The sequence below is a fragment of the Trachypithecus francoisi genome, unplaced genomic scaffold, assembly GCF_009764315.1.
Source record: "Trachypithecus francoisi isolate TF-2019V2 unplaced genomic scaffold, Tfra_2.0 Lachesis_group8, whole genome shotgun sequence".
Taxonomy (NCBI): domain Eukaryota; kingdom Metazoa; phylum Chordata; class Mammalia; order Primates; family Cercopithecidae; genus Trachypithecus; species Trachypithecus francoisi.
This window is the reverse complement of record NW_022681473.1, coordinates 33,435,326-33,462,369: the sequence shown is the minus strand read 5'-3', so window position 1 is coordinate 33,462,369 and position 27,044 is coordinate 33,435,326. Positions and strand designations below refer to the sequence as shown.

At 35.2% G+C, this 27,044-nt stretch overlaps 2 protein-coding genes and 1 non-coding gene across 5 annotated transcripts in view; 1 reads left to right on the top strand and 2 right to left on the bottom strand.

Annotated features, from left to right (window-relative positions):
- LOC117081280 (doublecortin domain-containing protein 1-like) overlaps positions 1 to 19,271 on the bottom strand; it is a 118,225-nt gene extending 98,954 nt beyond the window's left edge. Inside the window, exons 1-2 of the mRNA XM_033207113.1 lie at positions 19,190 to 19,271; positions 14,028 to 14,099 (exon numbers count right to left, since the gene is read on the bottom strand). The gene's annotated coding sequence lies outside the window, so the exon portion shown is untranslated. The remainder of the gene's footprint in view (positions 1 to 14,027; positions 14,100 to 19,189) is intronic.
- LOC117081942 lies at positions 10,788 to 10,894 on the bottom strand. Its single transcript, XR_004436392.1, has one exon. It is a non-coding gene; the product is annotated as a U6 spliceosomal RNA (small nuclear RNA).
- A 39-nt stretch (positions 19,272 to 19,310) lies between the features above and the next one.
- The window catches only part of DNAJC24 (DnaJ heat shock protein family (Hsp40) member C24), a 76,596-nt gene continuing 68,862 nt past the window's right edge, over positions 19,311 to 27,044 (top strand). For all 3 annotated transcript variants that reach the window (XM_033205291.1, XM_033205290.1, XM_033205292.1), the window contains exons 1-2: positions 19,311 to 19,405; positions 20,139 to 20,282. In XM_033205291.1, coding sequence (XP_033061182.1) covers positions 20,172 to 20,282 — 111 coding nt within the window. In that variant the 5' untranslated portion in view covers positions 19,311 to 19,405; positions 20,139 to 20,171. The remainder of the gene's footprint in view (positions 19,406 to 20,138; positions 20,283 to 27,044) is intronic.

Genomic DNA, 27,044 nt, shown 5'->3' with positions numbered 1-27,044 from the left:
ACAAAATCATAAATTGGTCTTTCTACCTTTCTATCAAATAAATACAAACTTGTCTATTCCTTCATGACCCATTTATTTTGTCTTGGCAAGTTTTATAAGTTAGTAACTTGCTTACTATGTGTATTTAGTACATCTTCTAAATTCTGCTTTTCTTTCTCAAACTACATGCTTACTGATATCTATATTAATACATGCTAGGAGTTTCACCTGTATCTCATAACATACTAGCTGACTTCCTATCTATCGTCAAATTTCTTATACATTTCATCATCTCATTTGCTTTCTTCTATAGCAGAATTGAATATTCTAACTCACATTTTCTAGTGGGATGGAGATGACACAGCAGAGAAAAGCACGCATGTGGAAGAAAGACACAAGTGAAGAAAAGAAATATGGAATTACCATCATCTTCAAAGATTTCAGGTCTCTTTCTCTAGCTTCCAACACAGCTAGTAAACAGTCAGATGTTACCTCTCAAAGGCCAGTCCTAATGTACACTGGAAACACTTAGGTAGAGTTTTAGGTCATATTCCACTAAGTGAGAGGTTGTATCTGTCCCTTGAAAACTGCTGCAGCATTCCAGCAGCAAATACCTTATTTTCTGCCACTCAACATGTCCTCACCTATTTAATTGCCAGTTACCTCCACCAATGCTGAAACAGCATCCCCATACCACAGTGGAAGCCATTATACACTGTGGTAGGAACTTCAGGTATGTTAAAATATTGGCAAAGTAGATAATGACTGTTGGTTCAGGACATATAAGTTGCTGCCACATTCAACCTTACTAGGAGGCATGGAGATCTCATTTGCAAAGCCCCATCTCCAATAGAGCTGGTCCAGAAGGCTAACCATTCAATTCAATTAAGAAAGGCACTTGATTTCTTCATTAAATCTACCTTTCTGGTGTTGTGTAAACATGTAAATCACACATATACATCTGCATTGCCAAATTATTCTTTTTAAAATTAATTTTACAACAACTAAAATATAGTTTACTGTGGAATAGTCTACTCTTCTACAATGTAATAGTCATATCCCTGAGTAAACTTGCATTATCAAAACTCATTTTATAAAAACAATACTTCAATTTTTTTTAAGTGGGGAGGTTAAGAACTAGAGTTCCAGACTCTCAAATAGGTTATGTTTCCTGTTGGAATTTCAGTGATAAATGTTTTTTCTTGTTTATTTTAATAGCTATAATTGTACAACTAGACAAACTAAATGTCTTAGGGTAAATCTAGCTATTTAGCTTTTGCCTTATTCTATGCTACCAGACTATGTTTAGTAAAGCAGTTCTTCCATATTCTTATCACTTTATTATCCTGTCGTCTATTGTTATGATGAACAAATCATTTTTATGTAAACATAAACAAGGTACCTTTGTGGCCCTCCAAATGTGTTTTCCCTAAAACCACTCTGCTAATTCCTGACCCCATCATCTATCCATTCAATCAACAAATTATTGAGTACCAACTACTTCCAGATTTGAAAACAAGACAATGAATTAAATATTGACAAGATAATATTGTTCCTCCAACTGGTTGAATTTTCATTATAATGAATGTAAACACAATTTTAATTAACTTGTCTTATTAAAGACAATTTAAATGATTATAATTGAAGTTGTTATAGAAATGCTCATATTAAGATTTAAAAAGTGTATTTAAAAATCTACTCTTGGAATTAGCAATCATTATAATTTTTTTGTTTTTAATCTTTAATCTATGATTTTACAGATTTTTTTAAAACAAAGGTGTGGCCATATTAAATACACAGTTCATATACAAGGCTGTTTGTGGTGGCTCACACGTGTAGCCCCAGCTACTTAGGAGGCTGAGGCAAGAGGATTGCTGGAGTCCAGGAGTTCAAGTCCATACTGGACAACATAGCAAGGCCCAGTCTCAAAAAAAACAAAATAAAATATATACAGCTGGGTTCAATGAATGAGAGTATTCCTAAGTTACTAAATATTTGTTGAGAACATGATTTTTTATTACCTGTTTAATATCCTAGTTAGTGGCTCCAAATACTTCTTATTGTGATTAAAGCTGTGATTCTTGTATATATATACCTTTGACCACACCACTGAATAGTTCTTTAAGTCTAGAAGCTAAATCCCTAGATCAAAATAAATGCACATTTTTAAAGCTGTTGTGTATCTCCAAAACAAATTGTTTTTTGGAAATGAATCAATTTCTAAAATTATCAGAAGTATTATATGAAAGCCCATCTAACAGTACCCATTAGTGGAGCAAAATATTATTTTCTTAATTTTGCCAGTTTTAGAAAAATGTTATAACTGGTAGTGAACATTTAATTTTTAAAATTTTAATTATTCAATCTTTTAAAATTATATCAATACTCAAGGAGGAATATCAAGGGATCAACAGTGAGACTTTATAAATTATAAATTAGCTTAGTTCTACTTAGGAAAACATTTAATTAAAAGAAGAAATTCCTAAAATATAGAATATGTATGTTAAGCTCCTAGATATTTTAAAGATAACTAAGTTCAAAATATCTAATTAGCCCAGTGTCCCCTTTCCCATATACTTATGAGAACATATCCAATTATCTTGAAAAAGGTAATTAAAATTACTATTAATAATCTTGATACTAAGACATGTTATAATTCATTTGATAATTACATTTCCCACAAAGATACTGTCAACATAAACTGTGAAACTGTAGATCCATCCTGTTTACAAGTACCAGAAACAATATGCTCATTGTTCTGTTGTACTTAAATGCTGCATTGCAGTTTTTCTTAACAGGTAATACGTGACATGAAACATGTCTGATTTTATGCTTCATAATTTCCATTCTATTGTTTAACACTAAAAGAATTATATTTATGTATCACACATGTCAGAAAATGATTTAAATAATTTAACTAAGTAATAGCAACCATACCTTTCATTTCAAATACAAAATAGAAATCTTTTGTTCCTAGATGTTAAAAATCACCTTTAATCAGAAATGCAAATATTTACATTTTTTAAATTTATGTAGCTAACATTAAATATTTGGTTGAATTGTTCATGTTTTATATTTTCAGAAATTTATTATGAATCAAAATATTAAGTCATAAAAACAGGAGACATCAAAAAACTACATTTCAAGATTGACTCATCAATTTTTAAAATTCATTATTTCTATTCACTATTCTGATTTTTTATAACAAGAAAAAGAAAGAAGAATAAATTTAATTATTTTGATTTTTAAAAACACTACAGGAAAAGGTACTAATTTAAATCAGGCTGAAGTTTACATTATTTATTGCTATTTTTCTTCAAATATATGCATTAGAATAAATATTTTTCTAAATACTAAAGTAAATACAATGCATGGTTCTGGCATATTTATTTCTTTGAAAAAGTGTTCTGAATTTTAGACAACATAAATACTAGGCACTGTAGTGGTTGCCATAGTAACAAATAAATAGAAGCATAAAAATACATGCAATTTTTCAAACGTATCCACTTTTTTCATAAATATGCATATGTTATAGGTAAAAGATTATTCAACCCTTGCTTTAGCTCCCCTTTTAGCAGGAGATACATGTAATTCTTTAGAAATAGAAGATTATCACGTAGCAATGGAGCAGGCTCAAAAAAGTTTTTAAATATTATGTGGAAAATCTTCAGGTCTTTTAACATAAATTTTCCAAAATGAAGGCAGGAAAAAAACTTCTTTCACTCTATCTTACTTTAATGGACAGTGTTCTTTAGGTAAGGGTAAAAGCACATAAACTTCTTTTCCTCCCAAGCATGAAATTTCCTTCTATTTTGCATAAGTTTATTATTCACATGCATAAATGCAGCACATGACCTTGGAAAGCTGAAAGCCCTGTTGATCCCAAAGAACCAGAAGTTGTTTAATGCTAATCCAGGAACTACTACTTGAGTAAACGATCTTTTCTTTTTCCACTCCCCTAATATAAATACAATCTTCCTATTTACAGGTATCCAAATGACGAGGTACTTATAAAGTCTTCTGAATTTTACACTTATAGTTTAAAGGGCTGCAGAGGGAAGCAATTCCACAAGCCATTATGTGAAGCTTGAAATCTATTGAAAGGTACCGGTAAGCCAAGCAAAACAGAACAGAAAAGTTGGCTCAACTATTATTGAGAAACATATCCTTCAAACCTGATTACAAAAATTTGGACCTCCAATTTGCTTTAACAATAATTATTAGATAATATTCTCCTGGGGTGAAATACAAAACCTTGTAAAGATCACCATCTAGGCAGAGTGACAAATGTAAGGTAACAAAACAGTGCTCTAGGGCTTACCTTGTGCTCACTCCATAAAGAAACCATGTATTGTCATGGCTAAGTATTGACTAGTCTACCAGAGGAAAAACAATGACAAACATCCTTATCATGCATATACATGATCCTATTTACTTTTATTGAAGAGAAATCATTTATTTACTTAAATAATGATATACAGGAATAATTAGCATTATGTTTTTACTAAACAAGTTCAAACATAATTCAACATGAACATAATAAAAACATGATAGAAAAAGGCACTGCCCTCAGTGAGCTCATGATTTGATACTTAGCAATGTAAGAACTTTCGACTATTGTATTAAACTTTCAACACAACAACTTCATAATTCGACTAGTCAAGGCATTCCATATATTAAAGAAGTATGACTTAATTTCCTATCTACAATGTACAGCTTAATCTCAAAACAAAGATAACAGCTTCTGAGTTAACTTGAGAATCCACTTAATAATAACATGACTAGCTCAATAAGTCCTTGGAGAAATATTACATCCACTTAAATTCATGTAATTACATCCTGCTACCTTTAGTATTCTAAAACAAATACTCAGAATCTGAGATGACCCCTAAAATGATAGGCAAAGATTATGTAGCCCTCTAGGAGAGAGGAAGAAATAATCTCATCCTTATTGCCATTAGGCATTTAGATTAGATCAGGTTTAACTCAGATTATAGTTTTCATTTTGCCAGGTCGGAGATGCAATTAGAATCACTATTTTATTCACATTGTGTTCCCTGACACATAAACTTAAGGTCTCTGTTTTCTGCCTCTTTTTCTATACACTATAACACATATACAAGTGTACACAAACACACACACAACACACAGACATTCATATGCACTTACATATATGCTTAATGTATTGTTTCTTCGACAATATACATAATTTCCATTTTGAATTTTCCAACTTCAGTAAATTTGACTTGCCAACCAAGGTGATGGCCACCTCTTCACAATTTTCACAATATCGGCAAGGTCTTCTTGATTTAGTTGGAAGCAACATAAATGAGAACCTAATACTTCGCAAAATTCTTCATCCAAGTTGGTACAAAGCATGACCTTTTTCTACACCTGAGCTATCTAGGAGCATAGCCTGAAGCAGCCTGCCACAAATAGGACACTTCTTTGGAATCTAATGCTTTAAGTATTCAAAAAGTGAAATATCCATTTTACTCGACAAATTATCTGTTAATTTTAGTATAAAATGGTTTCAACAGATGGTTTCCATTTGATAATAAACCACATGGAGTCAGTAAACACAAAGCATTTATTACCTACAACATCGGTGACAATGCCTAAATATGTGGCCCACTATCTTCAGTGTTATTCAGAGTGCAGAAACATCTAGAACCTGATGATTTTCCCAAAACCAACTGTTGGTTACAGATTTAGATAATATTTTCTTAAATGTCTTATTCTTAAGGATAATTTATAGCTTCAAGTCTGATGTTTGATATTTACTTGAAATTCTTTGATTATAAATGCCAATACCCACTTAGCAATGCTAAACTTCGAAGCATAACAGAATAAGCGCAGTGAACTGCTTGACATGTTGAGGCACCATACTAGGTAATCCAGCCACCTTTGATTACTGGATAATAACAAGAAAATTCTTCAACTTACAGAGCCTCGTGTAAATAGAAATGTCTATGACTGTGGGTTATGGAAATAGATAATCAGTCTCTAAGTACACCGTAAGCTTTTTTTCTTTGAAGGGATAGTTAGTTCAAACTTTAAGAAGTCCAAAAGTGAGTTAAAATATGAGTCAAAGGCTAAACATGGTGGATCACGCCTGTAATCCCAGCACTTTGGGAGGCCAAGGCAGGAGTATCACGAGGTCAAGAGATAGAGACCATCCTGGCCAAAATGGTGAAACCCTGTCTCTACTAAAAATACAAAAATGAGCCCGGTGTGGTGACAGGGGCCTGTAGTCCCAGCTACTCAGGAGGCTGAGACAGTAGAATCTCCTGAACCTGGGAGGTGGAGGTTGCAGTGAGCCGTGATCGCGCCACTCTGCACTCCAGCCTGGCGACAGAGTGAGGTTTGGTCTCAAAACAAAAAACAAAAAAGTATGAGTTAAATATTTATGACTGTCAACACAGAATAGATGTGGATGTGAGTACTGCAAAAGGAAAGAAGAATATCTTTTTATTCCTCTTCTCTTTCCTACCAACTCTTTTTAACTAAATCCCTCTGCTTTCACCATCCCAAAATGATGGAAAGATGTCATTGGAAACTGGAAAAGTGACATCCATTTTTAAAGCAAGGGGGAAATTATTTTGGTAATTATATAGCTTAGTTTAACTGGGGGGCATGAATATAGTATCAGAAGAGCCAAATATGCCAGATGAACTTAGTAGCTTTCTATGATAGAATGACAGGTCATATTATCACGCAAGAAGTGAACAGTGTACTCTATTTCAATGTTGTAAGCCTTTTTAGTCCCTTCTCCAATTCAGCAGGATAGGGTAAAATGACTTAGGAAGAAAGGAATTTAAAAATTGACTTCAATGCTAGAACAATGGCTACTGATGCATCTCTCTTTTAAGGATCTGTTTCAGAATAAAGTCAGTCTTTTTACTGATGACTGATAGTCAGGAATCTTGGCTTACTTTACATTTTGACTCAATCACATCAGGTCTCTGAGAGCTGTGAAATTTTAAAAAAGGTATTGCCTTATTTTTAGTTTCCCCTCAACTTTTGACCTTTTTTTCCCTGTAGAGCTCTTAAATGATTTGTTAACTCAATTAAGTGGTGTTGCACTGGGACGACAGTTGCACTGACACAACAGTGCAACACCACTGTAAATATAAACTCAAATTAGGTAGAAATTTTGAGAGGGAACAGGGAAGCACTTTGTGAATGAATTGAAAGGATTTTCTATGGCTAGAGAGAGTAATCAATATTGGAGTGGTGCTTAAAATATAAGTGCTGGCACAAACACTTGAAACTTGAAGAGTGTGAAGAATACCTCTTATTTGGTTAGAGGATAAATAATGTAAAAATCAATTGTGTGGAGTCAAGGGATGAACCCACTTTTCATGAAAAGAAATCTCTGTATCATGAGACCAGCTGGCTAACTATATGAGAGGGCTGGGAACACAACTACGCTGGAAAGAGGCCTCACTGGGGAAAGGAAGTCAAACATTTGACTTGTGTTACAGAATCAGGCAAGAGCCAACAGTATGTTGAACTAAGCTGCCTACGAACCAGGAGAATTGTTGTTCCTCATTATGTAATTGACATACCTATTTTCCCAATCTCTGTCACCATTTAAGCATTTAAAATAATAATTTAGATATCTTAGAAAGAAAATGTTTGGTTACTGAATTATTGTTTGATCTAACATTCTTTTTCCTTTTTCTTTTTTTAAAGTCAGAGTCTCGCTTGTTGCCCAGGCTGGAGTGCAGTGGCACAATCTCTACTCAGTGCAACCTCTGCCACTCAGGTTCAAGGGATTCTCCTGCCTCAGCCTCCTGAGTAGCAGGGATTACAGGCGCCCACCACCACACCCGGCTAATTTTTCGTATTTTTAGTAGAGATGGGGTTTCACCACGTGGGCCAGGCTGGTCTCCAGCTCCTGACCTCAAGTGATCTGCCTGCCTGGACCTCTGAAGGTGCTGGGATTACTGGGGTGAGCCACTGCACCTGGCTGATGATCTTAACTTCCTTTCTAAGCCTCCATACCAGGGAAACATTCAATCAGGGATGCTCCCAGGCTAGAAAGGGAAGAGTGCCCCAAGGTGTTATTTGCACCAGTACACCCAAAAGGAAATAAGTAACTATTCCCAATTGCTCTTCTCTCAGCTCTGTCAACACAAGTGAGTCACACTCTTTTCTTCCCCTCTTACCTTAGGACATTCCAGAATGTTTAGAGGAGATTGCTACAGTATAAAAAAAGCTATGCCAGATAAAACTGACTTTATTTTATAACACACACACACACACAAAAAGAACAAGGGGGAATTATTTACATTTACCAAGCCAAGACTCTAACAAATAATTTATTTAAGTTAATAACTGAAGAAAATGTAGTTAAAGAAAATGTTCCTGTAGCTGCAGGAAACATGAAAGTAGTGCACTGTAATGCAAACACCACTGGGACTGGATCATGAAGTTCTGAAGTTCTGGTCCTAGTATAAGACCAAACCTGTGGTAAATCCTAAACTCTTTTCTGTACATTTTCCCTACCTGTCTAGAAAATGGGGGTGTGAAATACTGGAAAAAAAGGGAGAAACTCAAAGTTCTCTGTTCTAAAATTTTAGTCATTTAACAGAAGAGTTTTACATATAAGAGCTAAGGTGGTATGGCAGAAAATGCAACAGATCTGGACTCAACTGACTTGAGTTTGAATTTTTGCCTCTGTCTCTTCCCATTCTCATGGCTTTATGTGTATGATAATGGTATCTTCCTTACCTACTTCACAGGTCTGTTAAAAGGATCAAATGAAAACATATGCAATATGTAAAAGTACTTGCTAATCATAAATGTTAGTTCCTGTTTTTATATTTAGGTCTGCCTCCTGAATTGCCCAAGAAAAAATGTCTAGACGTGGTAGAAAGTATTCCAGAGACTCTAAGTACCTATAAAATGCAAACATATACAATTGAATATAAAATAAACAGAATGGTTTCAAAGTAGCATGTACAAAAATCCATTTTATTGATTTATAATCATATTACCTTCTTCATAAATAAAGATCCATAAAGATGGATCCAAGATGGTATGCATCTGCAAGGGATGGAATTCCACAGATAAAACCAGAGCAAAAAGGTCCAAAAGGAAGGACTGAATGAAGACACAGCCTCATTAGCACAAAGAAATTCAACTCAACTCATTACATATCGATTACCAACTAATACCTATCTTTAGAGAGACAGTAAAATATAAATTAATATACGTTGGTAAAATTGAACCAAATATGTTTCTGATCTTTTTTTTATTATTATACTTTAAGTTCTAGGGTACATGTGCACAATGTGCAGGCTTGTTACATATGTCATACATGTGCCATGTTGGTGTGCAGCACCCATTAACTCGTCATTTACATTAGGTATATCTCCTAATGTTATCCTTGTCCCCTCCCCCCACCCCACAACAGGCCCCTGTGTGTGATGTTCCCCTTCCTGTGTCCAAGTGTTCTCATTGTTCAATTCCCACCTATTAGTGAGAACATGTGGTGTATGGTTTTCTGTTCTTGCAATAGTTTGCTGAGAATGATGGTTTCCAGCTGCATGCATGTCCCTACAAAGGACACGAACTCATCCTTTTTTATAGCTGCATAGTATTCTGTGGTGTATATGTGCCACATTTTCTTAATCTAGTCTGTCAGTGATGGACATTTGGGTTGGTTCCAAGTCTTTGCTATTGTGAATACATGTGTCTTTATAGCAGCATGATTTATAATCCTTTGGGAATATACCCAGTAATGGGATGGCTGGGTCAAATGGTATTTCTAGTTCTAGATCCTTGAGGAATCGCCACACTATCTTCCACAATGGTTGAACTAGTTTACAGTCCCACCAACAGTGTAAAAGTGTTTCCTATTTCTCCACATACTCTCCAGCACCTGTTGTTTCCTGACTTTTTAATGATCACCATTCTAACTGCTGTGAGATGGTATCTCATTGTGGTTTTGATTTGCATTTCTCTGATGGCTAGTGATGATGAGCATTTTTTCATGTGTCTGTTGGTTGCATAAATGTCTTCTTTTGAGAAGTGTCTGTTCATATCCTTTGCCCACTTTTTAATGGAGTTGTTTTTTCTTATACATTTGTTTGAGTTCTTTGTAGGTTCTGGATATTAGCCCTTTGTCAGATGAGTAGATTGCAAAAATTTTCTCCCATTCTGTAGGTTGCCTGTTCACTCTGATGGTAGCTTCTTTTGCTATGTAGAAGCTCTTTAGTTTAATTAGATCCCATTTGTCAATTTTGGCTTTTGTTGCCATTGCTTTTGGTGTTTTAGTCATGAAGTCCTTGCCCATGCCTATGTCCTGAATGGTATTACCTAGGTTTTCTTCTAGGGTTTTTATGGTTTTAGGTCTAACATTTAAGTCTCTAATCCATCTTGAATTAATTTTTCTACAAGGTATAAGTAAGTGATCCAATTTCAGTCTTCTACATATGGCCAGCCAGTTTTCCTAGCACCATTTATGAAATAGAGAATCCTTTCCCCATTTCTTGTTTTTGTCAGGTTTGTCAAAGATCAGATGGTTGTAGATGTGTGGTATTATTTCTGAGGACTCTGTTCTGTTCCATTGGTCTATATCTCTGTTTTGGTACCAGTACCATGCTGTTTTGGTTACTGTCGTCTTGTAGTATAGTTTGAAGTCAGGTAGTGTGACGCCTCCAGCTTTGTTCTTTTGGCTTAAGATTGTCTTGGCAATGTGGGCTCTTTTTGGGTTCCATATGAAGTTTAAAGTAGTTTTTTTCCAATTCTGTGAAGAAAGTCATTGGTAGCTTAAAGGGGATGGCATTGAATCTATAAAAAATACGGAATACTTCACGAATTTGTGTGTCATCCTTGTGCAGGGGCCATGTTAATCTTCTCTGTATCATTCCAATTTTAGTATATGTGCTGCCAAAGCAAGCACTTTTTTCTTTTTGTAAGACAAGAGCCTTGCTCTGTTGCCCAGGCTGGAGTGCAGTGGTGTGATCTTAGCTCACTGGAACCTCTACCTCCCAGGTTCAAGTCATTCTCCTGCCTCAGCCTCTGAGTAGCTGCGACGACAGGCATGCATCATCACACCAGGTAATTTTTGTATGTTTAGTATAGATGTGGTTTCACCATGTTGGCCAGGCTGGTCTGGAACTCCTGACCTCAAGTGATCCACCCACCTCAGCCTCCCAAGGTGCTGGGATTATAGGCGTGAGCCACCACACCCAGCCTCTAATCATTTAAAATGCTCTATGTTTGCTAATTCTTACTCTATCTAGTTCCTGGACCAGCAGTTGCTCCAAATCCAAGGCAGGAACTAACTAACAACAGCACTTGCATCCTGATGACAGTCTTAGCCCCATCCACCTTAGGTAAGAAACTAGAAAAACTGGATATATCGTGGGCTAAGATCAAAAGAACTGTTACAGAGGGCCTAGAAATATCTCATTCTACATTTGGCTACACTTTCCTACCCCTTCTTTTGCAGGATTACCTGACTTTAGCCTAATGCTAAACTATGATCTATTTCTAAGAGTATCTTTCTCTACACTGAAATTGCTGAATATTATGTATATATATGTAATATATAAATCAACAAAATTCACAGACTTTTTAAGATTCTAAATTTAAACAGATATAGGTACATTGTACAATGGAATAACCTTTCCTTTTCTTGTACTCAAGTAAGAAAATTTCAGTTGCCTCAAATATAGGTAGACACTAAAAATAGTTAATTTAATAATGATAGAGAAATATTCATAGAGGCTAACATTGCAGAGCAGGGTTTATACTACAAAGATTTTTTAAAAATATATAGTCTTTCAAATTAATGTATCTGACTACCTTTTTCTAATGCTCCTGCTTCACCTGCAGCACATCAGACAGGGTAATAATTTATGATAATCATATGAAAATATACAATTAATATTCACCACCTCTCATTCCTCATCACTTTAGACGATCAGTAATGCAGAGTGAAAATGCTGTCAGATTTCTAATTGCTTTGTAATGGGCTTGAAACAGGGAAATCATTAAAGGCAAACAATCTGTCATTTGTCTGTTACTTTAACTATCTATCACACCAAAAACTCATTAAAGAAATTGCTAATGAGCTACAAAAGACTAGACTCATGGTGCTTCTACAGTAGATTAAAAAGTAATACTATGAATTGCTGAAAATATTTTAAAAATATGATATTTTGTGGAAATTCATCAGAAAATATCTATTCTTCAGTATATTTTTTAAGATGCGTGGTTTCATTATTTTGGCATTTAATCCATCATTGCAGAAATCCCTTTAGCATACAAGACTTGTTTTTCTCAGTCTCTAAATAATTAAACTAAAAGGTTGCAAGAAGCTGAAATGCTAAATGTGTTTATTACTAGTAAACTGACATAAGTAATAAAAAACAGACTATATTAACCCTGATGTTAAGGGAAGAATGCATTTTAAAATTTAATTTTTACTCTCATATCTCTTGTGGATTTAAATTGTTGAAGCTGTAATGCTTAATCATCTTAAATAATGCTATCATCACACAAAAATTATATTCAATGACTGAATTTGAGCACAATAATATTAAACTGTGTGTAATAATATTAACTATTTTGAAATCTTTGAAAATATTAACCAACACTAAAATGTCTCATAATTTTACTTCATGTAATTTTAGGGGAGGAAACAAATCATTTTTTTAAGTGAGCACACAACATTTTATATGTATTTATGAATTCTACTCTTCCATATGAGATACTTAGCATTTAAAAACCTATAATAATGACACTAATCTTATTTTAAAACAAGAGTCATTGCCTTACATTTCAGAAAAATATGCGAGTAACAAAGATAACAATGATACTAATTACGTTTTCCACTGCTTATGATGAATTAAGTCATGAATTTAATTTCCTATAACAAAAGATGAGGCTCATTAATAAAGTCAAACTTCTATATATATTGACCTATTTGTATCTATTAGAATTCACACAAATTAAAAAACCTGAATGCAATAACATGTTTAGCCAGGTGCCATAGTTAACATACACTAGTGAATTCCACACTAACTTCAAAAGGTTCCATAACACCCTGGAAACATCTTCATTATAGTCTCTAATTGACTTAAACAGACTTCAAATCAACTGTTTAACACATTTTAACCCACAAATTAACACCCCTTGATCGTTCAGATTAACCTTTCTTGCGTGAGTCAATTACATAACAAAAATAAACTTTTCAAAAAAAATTCAGGATTAAAAAACTAAAATAGAGAAAGTAGCACACTTTTAAAAACAGTACAGACAGTCCCTGACTTAGGATGGTTTGACTAACAATTTTTTTACTTTACATGGTGTATATTCTACTGAATACATATTCAGCAGAAACCATACTTTGAATTTTGATCTCTTCCCAGGATAGTGATATGTAATAAAATAATCGCTCATGATGCTGGGCAGTGGCAGGGAGCAGCAGCTGCCAGTGAACCATGCAATCTCTCAGGGTAAACAACCAATACTCTATGGTGTACTGTGTGCTAGATGATTTTGCCCAACTATAGGCTAAAGTTAAGTGTTCTGAGCACAATTAAAGTAGGCTAGGTTAAGCTATGATGTTCAGTAGGTTAGGTGTATTACGGCACTAATAATATTTTCAACTTAAAATGGGCTTATCAGACATAACCCATCACATGTCAAGGAGCTTCTATATATAAATGCATATCCCCACATGACTGGAAGAGATCACCACCCATTTCAGGGTAGTTGGAAAGTGCCCAGAAAAACCAGAGTGGTGATAAGAAAAAAGAGAAAAGGGCAAAGAAAGTAATGGGGGAAAAAAAGTTGGTATTTGTATGACTATTAAAGATAAACAGGAGATGGATTACAGACAATATTTTTAATAGGATCATGGAATGATTAAAACATCAGATGTGAAGATAGGAAAACAGGAAGAAAAATCCCAGATAAGATAAAGACCTATAAGAGGTCTGAAAAAAGTTAGAAAGAACTGACACATAATGCTAAAAAACAAGAAAAACACAGCAACAAGTGTGGTGCCCGCAAAAAATATTTACCTCTTCCTCTTTGTTTCTCTCCTGCTTAGTGTACTGCCTTGCACAAACTCAACGAAAGTTCACTGATGATGACTATTGTCAAAATGGAAAAGGAGAGAATAGACTGAGTTAAGACAACCAACAAAGGGAAAAATGAAAACCATTTCTAAAAGATGAGCTAGGATTGTTCATCAGAACCGATTCTCAATACTATCTAAAGCTTTATGCTAATCTACCAAAAAAAAGAAGAGAGGAAGTTTTTTCATTCTAGTCATTCGCCTTTCCCTTCCTTCAAAGCACTATTTAAAACTTAACACTTCATACACCTTCCTGGATTAGCTTCATCTTGATTCAAGGATTTCAATAATTCAATTAATCTATTAATTAAAGTTATTAATTAATACCATAGCACCTGGTATTTCATCTGGCCTCGTACTTCCTACAGTTATTTCAGTTCCTGTTTAAATGTCTGTTTACCAAGATAAACTAAGCTTTGAGAGGACTATAGTCAACTTTGTTTTGTGTCTCCTGTAACTAACGGAGTGAGGGCTACATAAGAGACACTCAACAAATATTTGTTGATTGAGTCAATACATGAATGAAGGCTGTATATATATCATTGTCTTTTAAAAATCAAATAACTAGCTAATTTTTGGTGGTTTTTCTATCTTCACAGTAAATTATAAGTTGCTCTAGAGGCAATCATTCAATTTCGGAACATAACCATAATGTCCCGTGGTACTTAAAAACAGCTTAGTTCACTGGTATAAAAATCCTGAAATTCAGAATTAAAAATCAAGGAAATGAAGGAATAGTTGGTGATGGAACTACCAAAACAGCCAAGTAAATATAATCCTAGAATAGGAAATAATTAGCAGAAGTACACTAAATATATATACACATAATATAGATTTCCATTATTATCCATAAATGAGAAGCACAATTGACTAGTATGACATCAAATTAAGAATTTGTGAATGTCTGGTGGACTTTAGTTTATGGCAGGCATGTACTAAAGTGATAGATTTAATAACAATGTCATTTTTTGCTACCATCATGACAAAGGATCTTAAACTCCTGATATATCTATCTACATCCATAGCACTTGATCAATCATCTTGGAATCAAATATTTAATATATGCCTACCTTGGTTACGTTAGATGCTGATGACACAAACTAAAGTTTTGCCTATCCTTTTAATTTATTCTGAAGTCCAAACAAATGTAGAGTTCAACAAATATTTGAGTTTGATTTTATTTTTCCAATTCAATTGTTTCTTGCTTTCATTTGCTCTCTTTAGAAATTCCTAAAATACTGTTATGAATGTCTAATATTCTAATATATAAAAACTGAGCAACAACTATTATTAATTAATAATAACGATAATAGCTAACCTTTACTGATTACTTACTACTTTCAGGCACAACTATCTCATTTAATTCTCACAACAAATCCATAAGGAAAATACTATTGTTACTTCCATATTACAGAGAAAGAAACCAAAGCACAGAGAAGAATTAAGTTCACATAGCCAGTAACAGGAAAAGCCTGGACTAAACACGTATGTTCTGACCCTAGAGTTCATGCTCTTAACCATGACACTAACATAGTTTATATTTCTGCTATGTAAGTTTCATATAAAATGGATAAATTGCCTTCTGAAAACAAGATACTGAGAAACAAAACCATTACAGCTATGTATTATTAGAACTCCAGAGAATGAGGCAAGATAGCTGGTTCTCAGTTTCTCTGAGGAGAGGTGTTCTTGCTCTCAGAAAGCTTGCAACCCAACTGGGGAATCAGAATATATTCTAAGGAAAACAATACACTGTGATATACAAAGGACTTGCTATAAAAGATAAGAGGCGGCAGTAATTTCTAAGGACTAGGGTATCATAAAAGGCTTGATGGAAGAGATAGGCCTTAAAGGAGGGATTATTCTGATAGGAGGAAGAAAAGAATTAGGGTGTTATAAGTAAAGAGAAGCATTTGAACACAATTATTGATGAAATATTGTTACCAAAGCACCAGGAGTTCCATCTATGTCTTGCTGCTTGCCACCCAAAAAGCCAACCACTGAGACAATGATTATTGTCAAAGAAGAAGGCTTTAATCAGATGCTGCAGCCAAGGAAATGGGACATCAGTGTCAAATTTGTCTCCCTTACTGACTAAAATTAGGGGTTTATATAACAGGGAAGAAATATTAACTACGTATGAGAAAATAGGAACTAAGGAGGGGTAAGGAAGCAATAATGAAGAATGAGGGGTCTGGCATCTCATTGTCTAGATGCAGTAATCTGGTGAGTTTTAGCTCTTTGATACTTGTTGAGAGGTCTGGGCGCCCTTTCTTGAGGAAGGAACTCAAATAAAGATCAACCAAATGTGGCTGGGCGCAGTGGCACATGCCTATAATCTCAGCACTTTGGGAGGCTGAGGCAGGCAGATTGCTTGAGCTCAGGAGTTCCAGACCAGCCTGGTCAACATGGTGAAACTCCATCACTACAAAAAAAAATACAAACATTAGCCAGGTATAGTGGCATGCAACTGTGGTCCCAACTACTTGGGAAGCTGAGGTGGGTAGATGGCTTGAGCCTGGGAGGTAAAGACTGCAGTGAGCTGAGATCATGCCACTGCACTCCAGACTGGACACCAGGGCAAGACCCTGTCTCAAACAAGCAAACAAAAAGATAAAATAAACTCAAGTTTCAAGCTTTCAGACAAGAAGTGTCCATTTCTATGTTTATTAATAAAAAAAAACCCAATAAACAAAACTAAACAAACAAACAAAACTCTGTCTATGGGACTATTGGGTTGGTTTCAGTACCATGAAAAGATCCAATTGTTTAAATGTTTAATGTATGGCGATAATAGGGGAGGCTGGAAAAGTAAGGATCATATTGAAAAGGTAACTTGAATGCCAGGTTAAGGAGTTAGGACTTTATTCTCTAGACCTGCCCTGCTTGATACAGTAGCCACTAGTCACATGTGGCTACTGAGCATTTGAAATGTGGCTAGTTCAAATTGAGGCGTGTTCAGGCACAATATATACCAGGTTTTGACGACTTCGTAGGAGAAAAGAACGTAAAGTATCGCCTCAATAATTCTTAGGTAAATTAATTTTGAAATAATATTCTGGGTATACTGCATTAAATAAAATATATTGTTAAAATTAATTTCACCTGTTTCTTATATGCCTAATGTGGATACTAAAAAATTTAAAATTACATAGGTAGCCTGCACTTATGGCATACATTCTATTTCTATTGGAAAGTACTCTTCTAGAAAATCAAAAATGAAGGAAGCTTAATGATCAGAAATTTATGTAAAAATTGTTTTAAGAAGCTTATTTTGGTACAAGCAGACAAGAGTGTAAGACAACTGTTCTCAGTCAGTAAGCCAATGGCAAGAAAAGAAAAAAACAAGGTTGTAGTGAAGAAATGGGACGCCTTTAATTTAAAATTTAAAAGATATTTAAGAGACAGAACAGCTAAATGGAAAGTGTACATTTTGTCTGATTCCGAGTCAAGCAAACCAACCAGAAAAAGACATTTTCAATTAACCGTGAAAATGTAAATAAGGTCTAGATATTATGTGACAGTCCAATAATGACATTATGGAGATAAAAGAAAAAGTTGGTACATTTTAGGGATGCAAACTAAAGTATGTAGAGATGAAATGAAAAAAATATTTGGGATTGCTGGGAAAAAAACTATTTCTTACTTTCCAAACCCCAATAAATAAATGAGGTAACACAATAACCTAATACAGTAGTAAATCAAAATAAAATGCTTTTGCTGTAAAAAACAAAAAACCTGGAGTACCAGAGCATATCTATCTATACAAGGAAGAACCAACAGTAGACAGAGGGGAGTTTGAGGGCTACAGATGTTCAAGGTGGCATCATTCTGACAGTGCTGTTTAGCAACGCATTCACGACACTACTTAATTCCATTGCTTTAGGTATTTCCATAAGGCCACACAAGAAAGTATGATGGAGCCAGGACTAAAACCAGATGCTCTTTGTGTCTGCCTTTAAACTTGACAAAATCCTGTGGAGAACCTAATCTATACTTTCATCTTTAGATTTTTAAACTTGCTTGTTTCATTCAGTTATTCTTTATAGTTCATAACATCATTAAATAATTGATCATATTAGATGATTTTATTTATTCTGCTTAAGTTTATCTTGACTGCTTCTCAAACTCAAATTGGTAGAAGGATAAAAAAGAAGGAAAGTAAAATCTAAACAGTAGCAACAAAACCATTTAAACATCTCTAAGTGAAATTTATGTCATGCTGGCCAAAAATAAAATGTAGTTTTCATCGCCAGGTGCAATGCTGGGAAGTGGTGTTAATGTAAAGTAAGCAGCACAAAGAAGCAATAAAAGGAAACACAGGAATCAGAAAGGGAGAAGAAAGAGAGGAGAGAAGAACACCACCACCACCACCAACAGCAACAGCAGCAAACCCCAACAGTGCCCATATGCAATGCCCCCTAACTGCTTCCAAGAAGAGCAGTTCATTCTGTTTTCTGTAAGCTTGAAAGATAGCATAGCTGCCCTGGGAATGTGTAGACTTGCTGAGTCCTTGTTCTGCTACTACCCAACTGGCTGTTTGGCCTTGATCCTTGATTTCTTTCCTCATCTATAACACAGTGGAAATAATAGCACCTGCCTTACTTGTCTCACCGGGTTGAAATGAAAGCAAAGTGAAATAGCAAATGTGAAAGAATTTTGGAACGTTTTCATGTTGTACGTTGGTTGCTAAGGTCTAAAAGAAATATTAATAATTACGTTGAATATCTTCTGCAGAAAAAAAATTAAACCGACCCCATCCCCCGCAAATCTAGCCCTACCTGGCATAGGTTTTGGTTCTTTTAATTTTCGAATGAGAACATTGTAAAGGAACTGTAGGGACGAGAGTAGCATCAGGTCTCCCCATCCTTCTCTTATCCTTGCCCCCGCACCCCTCTCTCACCCCAGAGTTCAAGCACCAAACGAAAAGATTGAGAGTAACTCAGGGTACGGTAAACGAAGGAAGCTTTGAAGAAGGCGGGGAAAGCCTGGGATGGCGAGAGGGGTGCTCGCTGAGGAGGAGGATAGAAATGACAGTTGCGGGGCCGGGACAAGAGAGACTTAGAACGAAGCCAAGGCGCCTTTCTTCACAGTTCGGGAACTTACTGGTGGTAAACGCCACTCCATAGAAGCCGTGACTGGTTACCATAGCGACCGCTTCGGGGTGGGCGGAGCGTCGCTGCTGAGCGGTGCCACCGCCACAACTGCTCGACTAGAAACGCGGACACGTCGGCGCAGTGACTTCCGGCGGAAGAAGAAGCCGGTCCCGAGTTCTGGCCGACTGTAGGCAAGGAGTGGGCGGCGGCGCATATGTGAAGTTAGGTAGGTCTGATGTCCTGTAAAGCGCGGAGAGGGTGCCCGCCAGTAGCTGGGTGGGTAAAGCCGACTGTGAATGGAGAAGATTCCCGAGTCCCCGGCTGTTTCGTTAAGTGTATATAGTTGTGGGAAGAGGTTGCCTGATTTCTGGGGCTCCTCGTAGGGTCTCTTGTGGAGCGTGGAAGACTGGCGCATCCTCGCGTAGAGAGTTTCACTCCTGTCTTTGCGAGGTCTCAGCGCCTCTCCAATAAGGCAATCTGGAGGAAAAGCAAACGAGAAACATGCAGAAGGAATACCCCCAAATTTACTTTAATTCTTTGGTATTCTGTTTTGCTTTTTTTTTATTCGTTCATTTTGTAAATATTCATTAAGTTCCTCCAGCGTGTTTAGTGAGTGCTTACTTGTGTGCCAGTTTTTTCATAAGATTAGCAGAAATACCTTCTTAAAGGTTCATACACCACCCAGTTCATTATAAAATTCTTTTTTAAAATGCTGTTGTATATTTATTAATTAAGGTATAAACGTCTATCGTGAAACACCTAACACATTTTCCATACTTGTCGGTACACTTGTACGTGGCATTCTTGGGGCATTTTAAATAAAAATATATGCTTTCTCAGGTTTGCATTATAATCATGATTTACTCGACTAAATATTAAAGAACTTACAAAAGTAGTACTTACTTTTTTCTTAGATACATGGCAAACCGTAATGAATTGTCATTAATATTTCTATTCAGCTAATCTGAGAAGGCCCACTTCTGGTTCCATGGATGATGGCTGCTGAGCGGATGCCCAAAAAGGATTGGTACAGCATCCTAGGGGCAGACCCATCTGCAAATATGTCAGACCTAAAAGAAAAATATCAAAAACTCATATTAATGGTGAGTCTTTTCTTTCAGATTTTAAATCATGAGGGGAAAAAAATTAATTTTTATATGAAAGCACAAATTTAGGTTTCCAAAAAATAGGATACCAGTGGCAGGAATCCAGGTATTAATTTGATTTTATTGAACGTTTCAGTAATATTGCAGAAAAACTTGATTTGAGGTGGGAAAGCCTGGTTAGGAGCAGGAGAGCTGAGTCAGGCTGCTTGAGTTAGAATCTTGAGTCCATCTCTATCTGAGAATTTGGACAAGTTACTTTTTCTTATATGTGCCAAGGGAGGATTAAATGAAATAATCCATGTGAAATATTTGTAAGTGTTACATAATAAGCAACAGTAGCCACTAGCCACATGTGGCTGTTGAGCACTTGAAATGTGGCTAGCCTGACTTGAGATGGACTGTAAGGGTAAAATTTACATTGGATTTTAAAGACAGTATTTTAAAAGAATTAAAATAATTTAACAAATTTTATGTTGATTATGTTGATTAAAGTTCACTGGTTTTATTTTTCCTCTACGGTGTCCATCTGCTGATAAACTTCTTAAAAGAATTCTTGATCTCTTATCTAATTTTCATATCTAGCATTTCTACTGGCTGTTTTTTTGAAGTTTCCATCTCTTTCTCATCTTTTTATACATGTTGTCCACTGTTTCTACTATATCCTATAATAAACTTATCACAGTTAAGGTCCCTGTCTGATAATTCTTTGTAGTTAATCAAACAGTTTTTATGTGGATTATATGTTGAAATGATAATATTTTGGATTACTGGCTATTTTGTGTTTTATATGCATAATATGCATGCATGTATTTGCACATATCCAAGTTTGTTTCTCTTGCATTTTACTTTTTCAACATTGCATATGTAGCCTGCATTTATACTTACATTATATTTCTATTGGGTAATGCTGATTTAGACCATTTATACACTAATTATCAGTTGACTTTTCGTTGTTGTTGTTGTTGCCCAGGCTGGGGTGCAATGGCGCGATCTCAGCTCACTGCAACCTCCGCCTCCCAGGTTCAAACGATTCTCCTGTCTCAGCCTCCCAAGTAGCTGGGATTAAGGCGCATGCCACCACGCCTGGCTAATTTTTGTATTTTTTGTAGAGACAGGGTTTCATCGTATTGGTCAGGCTGGTCTCAAACACCTGACCTCGAGTGATCCTCCTGCCTCGGTCTCCCAAAGTCGTGGGATTAAAGGCACGAACCACCACGCCCGGCTGACTCATTTTTTAAAAAATGAATTGTAGTATTTGTAAATATATTTTTCTGAACTTTTATATTCATTTTTTCAATCTGTATTGTGATGCTTCTTAAGGCAGTGTCTGTAATTCTATACTGAAGTCCAGTTAACTCAGTTTATAAAGAGTAAAGAACCGTTATTTATATAGAATTTGTTGTCGCTTCAGTTTAGACCAGTTACATCAATGTTGTTTTGCCCAAACTATTAATGTTCATTGTGAGAGACAGTAGCTGTTTTTCATCATTAGGATTGTACTAATATTCTTACTTTAGGAAGTATGTCAGACTAAATGACTTTAAGGTACTTTTTGCCTCAGAATTTTTAAAATTTCTGTCAGCAGAATCAAGTAGACTTTATTGAAAAATATCCTAATATTAAACCATCCTTGTATCTCACTCAGTTAATTGGGAGATGAGGCTGGAAAAGTAGACTGGATCATGCTGGTTCTTGTAGGCCATATTGGCCTTTACTGGCCAATGAGAAGCAGTCTGCACATAATATGTAGTATCTGTCAAACAGCAAAGTGGATAAACCATTTTACGTATGTGCTGACAATGTGTCAGAGAGTTCTGGTTGCTCTTCATCTTTGCCAATATTTCATGTTATTGGTCTCTTTCATTTTGGCTGTTGGAGTTTTCGCAATTTTGCCACTATTGACATTTGGGCAGGATAATTCTTTGTTATTTCGGCTGTCCTGTGCTTTGTAAGATGTGTGGCAGGATCCTAGATGCCAGTAACAACCAAAAATGCTGCCTGCCTATCAAAATTGCCACATCCCATAAGAATCACTGTACTACTCTACAGTGTCTGTAGTCATACCCCATTGTGGGGTTGTTGCCTTTTAAAAATTTCTCTGATGACTAATGATGTTGAGCCCTTTTTCATGTGATAATTGGCCATTTGTATAATTTTCTTTTATGAAGTTTTTTTTTAAATTAAATATATTCTTGATTCTGTGTATATATGGTATATATTTTCTCGTAGTCTGTGATTTACCCGGTCATTTTCTTCATGGTATCTTTTTGATGCAGAGTTTTTTGTTTTGACAAAATATAATTTATCAAATGTGTGTTTTTATAGTTAATACTTCCCATCTTCTCTAAGGTTATGAGAATATTCTTCGATGTTTTCTTCTAGAAGTGGTCATTTGCTTTTACCTTTAGACTTATTTCTGTGTATGGCGTAAGATGTGAGGTCATGTTTTTATTTTTCCTCAGTATAGATACTCAGTTGTTCCAGCATCATTTGTTGAAAACTTTTTTCTCCATTGGACTATCTTGGCAGTATGAGTCTATTACTGGACTCTATTCTGTTTATATGTTTATCCATTTACTAATACCTCCATCTTGATTATTGTAGATTTATAGTCAGTCTCAAAGTCATTGTAAAGTCAGTTCTCTAATACTCTCCTTTTCAAGTTTATTTTGGTTATTCTAGTTTGCTTATATTTCCACAGAAATTTTAGAATCAGCTTGTAAATGTCTTCCAAAAAAATCTTGCTTGAGTTTTAAACTGGGATTGCAATAATATATATCCACTTTGGTAGAATGGGCATCTTAATAATATTGAGTCTTTGAATCCATACTTAAGACATCTTTCATTTCTCTCATCAGTGTTTTATAATTTTCAGTGTAGAGGTCTTACATACCTTTTTTTGATTTCTTTCTAGTTATTTGTTTTTGGTTCCATTGTAAATGGTATTTTAAAAAATATTTAATTTTTCGGTTGTTGATTGATAGTATATAAAATTATAGCTTATTGTTATGTACTGGTCTTTTATCCTACAATCTAAGTAAATTTGCTTTTTAATTTTAATAGCTATTTTTGTCAATTTCTTAGAATTTTCTGCCAACACAATTATGTCATTTGCAAATAACGAGAGTTTTAATTCCGTCTTAGCAATCTGTATGTCTTTTATTTCCTTTTCTTGCCTTAATGCACTAGCTGGTTGCTTCTATTAAATGTTGCTTCTATTAAAATGTTGCTTCTATTAAAATGCTTCTATTGAAGTGTTAAGAGCAGATATCCTTGCCTTGTTCTTGATTTTAGGAGGAAAACCTTCAATATTTTACCAGTAAGTATACTGTTAACTGTCTGTTTTTAAAGATGCCCTCTATCAGCTTGGGGAAATTCTTCCAATTAATACTTTACTAAGAGTTTTTATGATAAATAGGTATTTAAATTTGTTAGGTTTTTTTTTTTTTGCGTTTACTGAATTTTGCATTTATTGATCATTTATTGATTTTTCTCATTTAATTTGTTAATGTGGTGAATCACGTAGATTTTTCTTAAGTTAAGCCCACTTCTCATTCCTAGGATGAACAAACTTCACTTATCATGAAGCATTATTATATTTATACATGGAGGGATTCTAGTTGCTATTATTTTGTCATGGATTTTTATGTTTAATTTCATGCTGTATATTTGTCTGTAATATTCTTTTCTCATAATATTTATGTCTAAATTTATTATCATGGTTATGCTAGCCTCATAAAATGAATTGTGATTTCTGGCTTTATAGTGAGGAAGAGAGGTGGAGGTCTAACCACGTTTTTAGTCTTGACCAGTCTTTCTCTTGTTTAATTTTGCCCCTCAACTCCACTCTCAAAGGTACTTGACGCCTTCCATTCCTCAATTTCTCCTGCCTCTGTGTGAATGAACTGAACTCACTTCTTTTTCTCTTTCACTTTAGACTTAGGTTTCAGTTTTTGCAGGTACACTGAATTTGTTATTTATTGATGAATTTTCCATCTCTCCAAATTTTGGTATCTTTCGCCTGTTTTTTTCTCTTCTCTCCTGTTCTTTCACCTGTTTTTTCTCTTCTTTCCTTTTTGTTCTTACACATTTATGCCTTTTTTTAAAAGAAATTATTCCTTTGCTGTTACTATCAAGGAATTTTCAGTGGGAGGAAAGTGCGAGCCAGTTGCTGTGGCTCACACTTGTAATCCTAGCTACTCATGGGGCTGAAGCAGGAGGACTGCTTGAGCCCAGGAGTTCAAGGCTGCAGTGAGATATGATTGTGTCACTGCACTCCAGCCTGGGTGACAGAGCAAGACCCTGTCTCTTATTAATTTGCCATTTAGTGGAAGCTCTGAACTGTTTTCTTTTCCCTTTAGAGGCCAGATACCCGTCTGTGGCAATATGCCTTTGCATTTGCACTCTGCCCATCCACTGCCTCACCTGATTCTCACTCATTGTTTCAAGATGATCTTAGTTGTAATCGTGCCTCCACAGCTCCCTGCCATGTCCGTAGTACATTTCATGGTATTTCTCTAGGACGGGGAGGTGTAGCTCTTAAGATAAGGAGAATGAGGGTAGATGGACTGTAATAAAAGGCTGAAATTTTTTCTGCTGCTTTTCTTTTAGAAGATGAGAGAGACTTGAACATGTTTACACTGTATGGGAAGTAGCCACGGAAAAGCTTGGGATTGAAGTTACAGGAGAGTTTGAATAATTAACAAAAGCAGAAAGGGATGGGATCTCAATCATAGGTAGAAGGATTAGCTTTAGGTAAGAGACAGGATGGACCTGTCTTCGTTGTTACAGGAAAGAAGGAAGGAAGAAAAGATGGTTGCAATAGCCGGTTTGTTTGTAGGTTTGGTAGCAGAAAGTTGATGAGCTCTCATTTGGTACCTTCTTTTTATTCTCTGTGAAGTAGAAGACAAAGTTATCTGTTGAGAAGGGCGAGAGATGAAGTGAAGTAGCAAATTACAAGAGAGAGAATTTCAACTAGCATTATTTGGGGAAGGCTACTTGTTGATAGCTATGTATACTAGGGGAGCAAGAAGTCTCAGCTAACAACCTGGCAGCAGGCAACAAGAGACAATACATCTGATATGATTTGGCTGTGTCCCCACCCAAATCTCATCTTGAATTGTAGCTCCCATAGTTCCCATGTGTTGTGGGAGGGACCCAGTGGGAGATAATTGAATCGTGGGGTGGAGGGGTTCCCCCATATTGTTCTCCTCATGGTAGTGAGTAAGTCTCACAAGATCTGACGGTTTTATAAGGGGTTTCCCCTTTCACTAGGCTCTCATTCTCTCTTGCCTGCCGCCGTGTAAGACATGCTTTTTGCCTTCTGCCATTATTGTGAGGCCTCCCCAGCTATGTGGGAACTGTGAATCCATTAAACTTCTTTTTCTTTATATATTGCTCCGTCCCGGGTATATCTTTATCTGCAGTGTGAAAATGGATTAATACACCATCTCATAGCAGTTTGCCCTTCTTTTGCCTAGGTTGATGTATCAGTGGTCCTTATATTACAGTTTAGCAGAATAACTTATAATCATAATTATGACCATGAGTTATGTTCGTTTAATTCTGTTTAAGAAGGCAAGGAAGTATAGAGTAGTAAGTGTATAATTAGTAGCATGTGTATCGTACTTAGCAGTTTACAAATACTTTCACATCTGGTTTTATCTTCTGTAAGGTAGGCTTTGTTACCCCTATATTTGTACTTGAGAACATGAAGGCTTAGTTACAGTTAAGTGGTTTGTCAGAAACAGAATTAGTAAGGGTTATGATCTAGGCTTGATCATGTATCCTCTGACTCTAGATTCTCTCCCATTATATCACACTTCTCATAATTGTCATCTAAAAGGGTTTACTGTTGTTTAAAGGCACAATTTTTATTTTTTCTGGATTTCCATGGACCTCATTTATGCACAGTTAATTAAGTATTATGGAAGGTCAGACATAATTACTACTTTCTTGTAATTTTGAAAGGCTCTAGTTTTTTATGGCTTATGAAGTGAAATTTATTTTTCTTAGTCTTTTTGCATAAGTTTAGACTTTCTAATAGATTTAAGGAGAAAATTATAAGGGAAAATCATATTATTTATAATGTTTATCAGATTTTTAAAAACAAAGACAGGCTTTTAAAATTCATTTTCTTGTTTCCCAATTAGAATGATCACATTTTGTTAGTCTGTGTTTTTCAACAGTGTCACAAAACAGTTGGAGAATAAAATTACATTCGACTAACAGCATTTTGTATCTCATTTTTTAAAAAGTCACATGTATTACATGTACTTTTCTAAGTTCAGAAGACTTTGAATTTAGCACCTCCTACACAATTAGTTGTTTGGATAAAATATTGCTAAATCGTAGGCTGCTAAGTTTACAATACATGTTGATTTAATAAATACTGTTTCCTTATTTCAATTTTTTGTCGATGTCATGCTTACTCAGGGTCCTGATTCTGAAAAAATTCTTACTGAGATATTTTAGAATACTTTAAAGATATATATATACACACACACACGTAAAGTGCAGAATTAACTTTAAAGACGTTATTCACATACCATACATATTATATATTGTAGACATACATATTGGCCTGCTGTGTAATAATTTACAATATAAAAAAAAGTGATTGAACCAACATTTTTCAACATTGTTTTATTAATAGGGACTTATTAGTAAATCAATTGTGAATTGATTTTTAAATTTTTTTTTTAGTTTTCTATTAAAAACAATTTGAATAGTACTCCATTGCTTTGAAATGATCTAGGG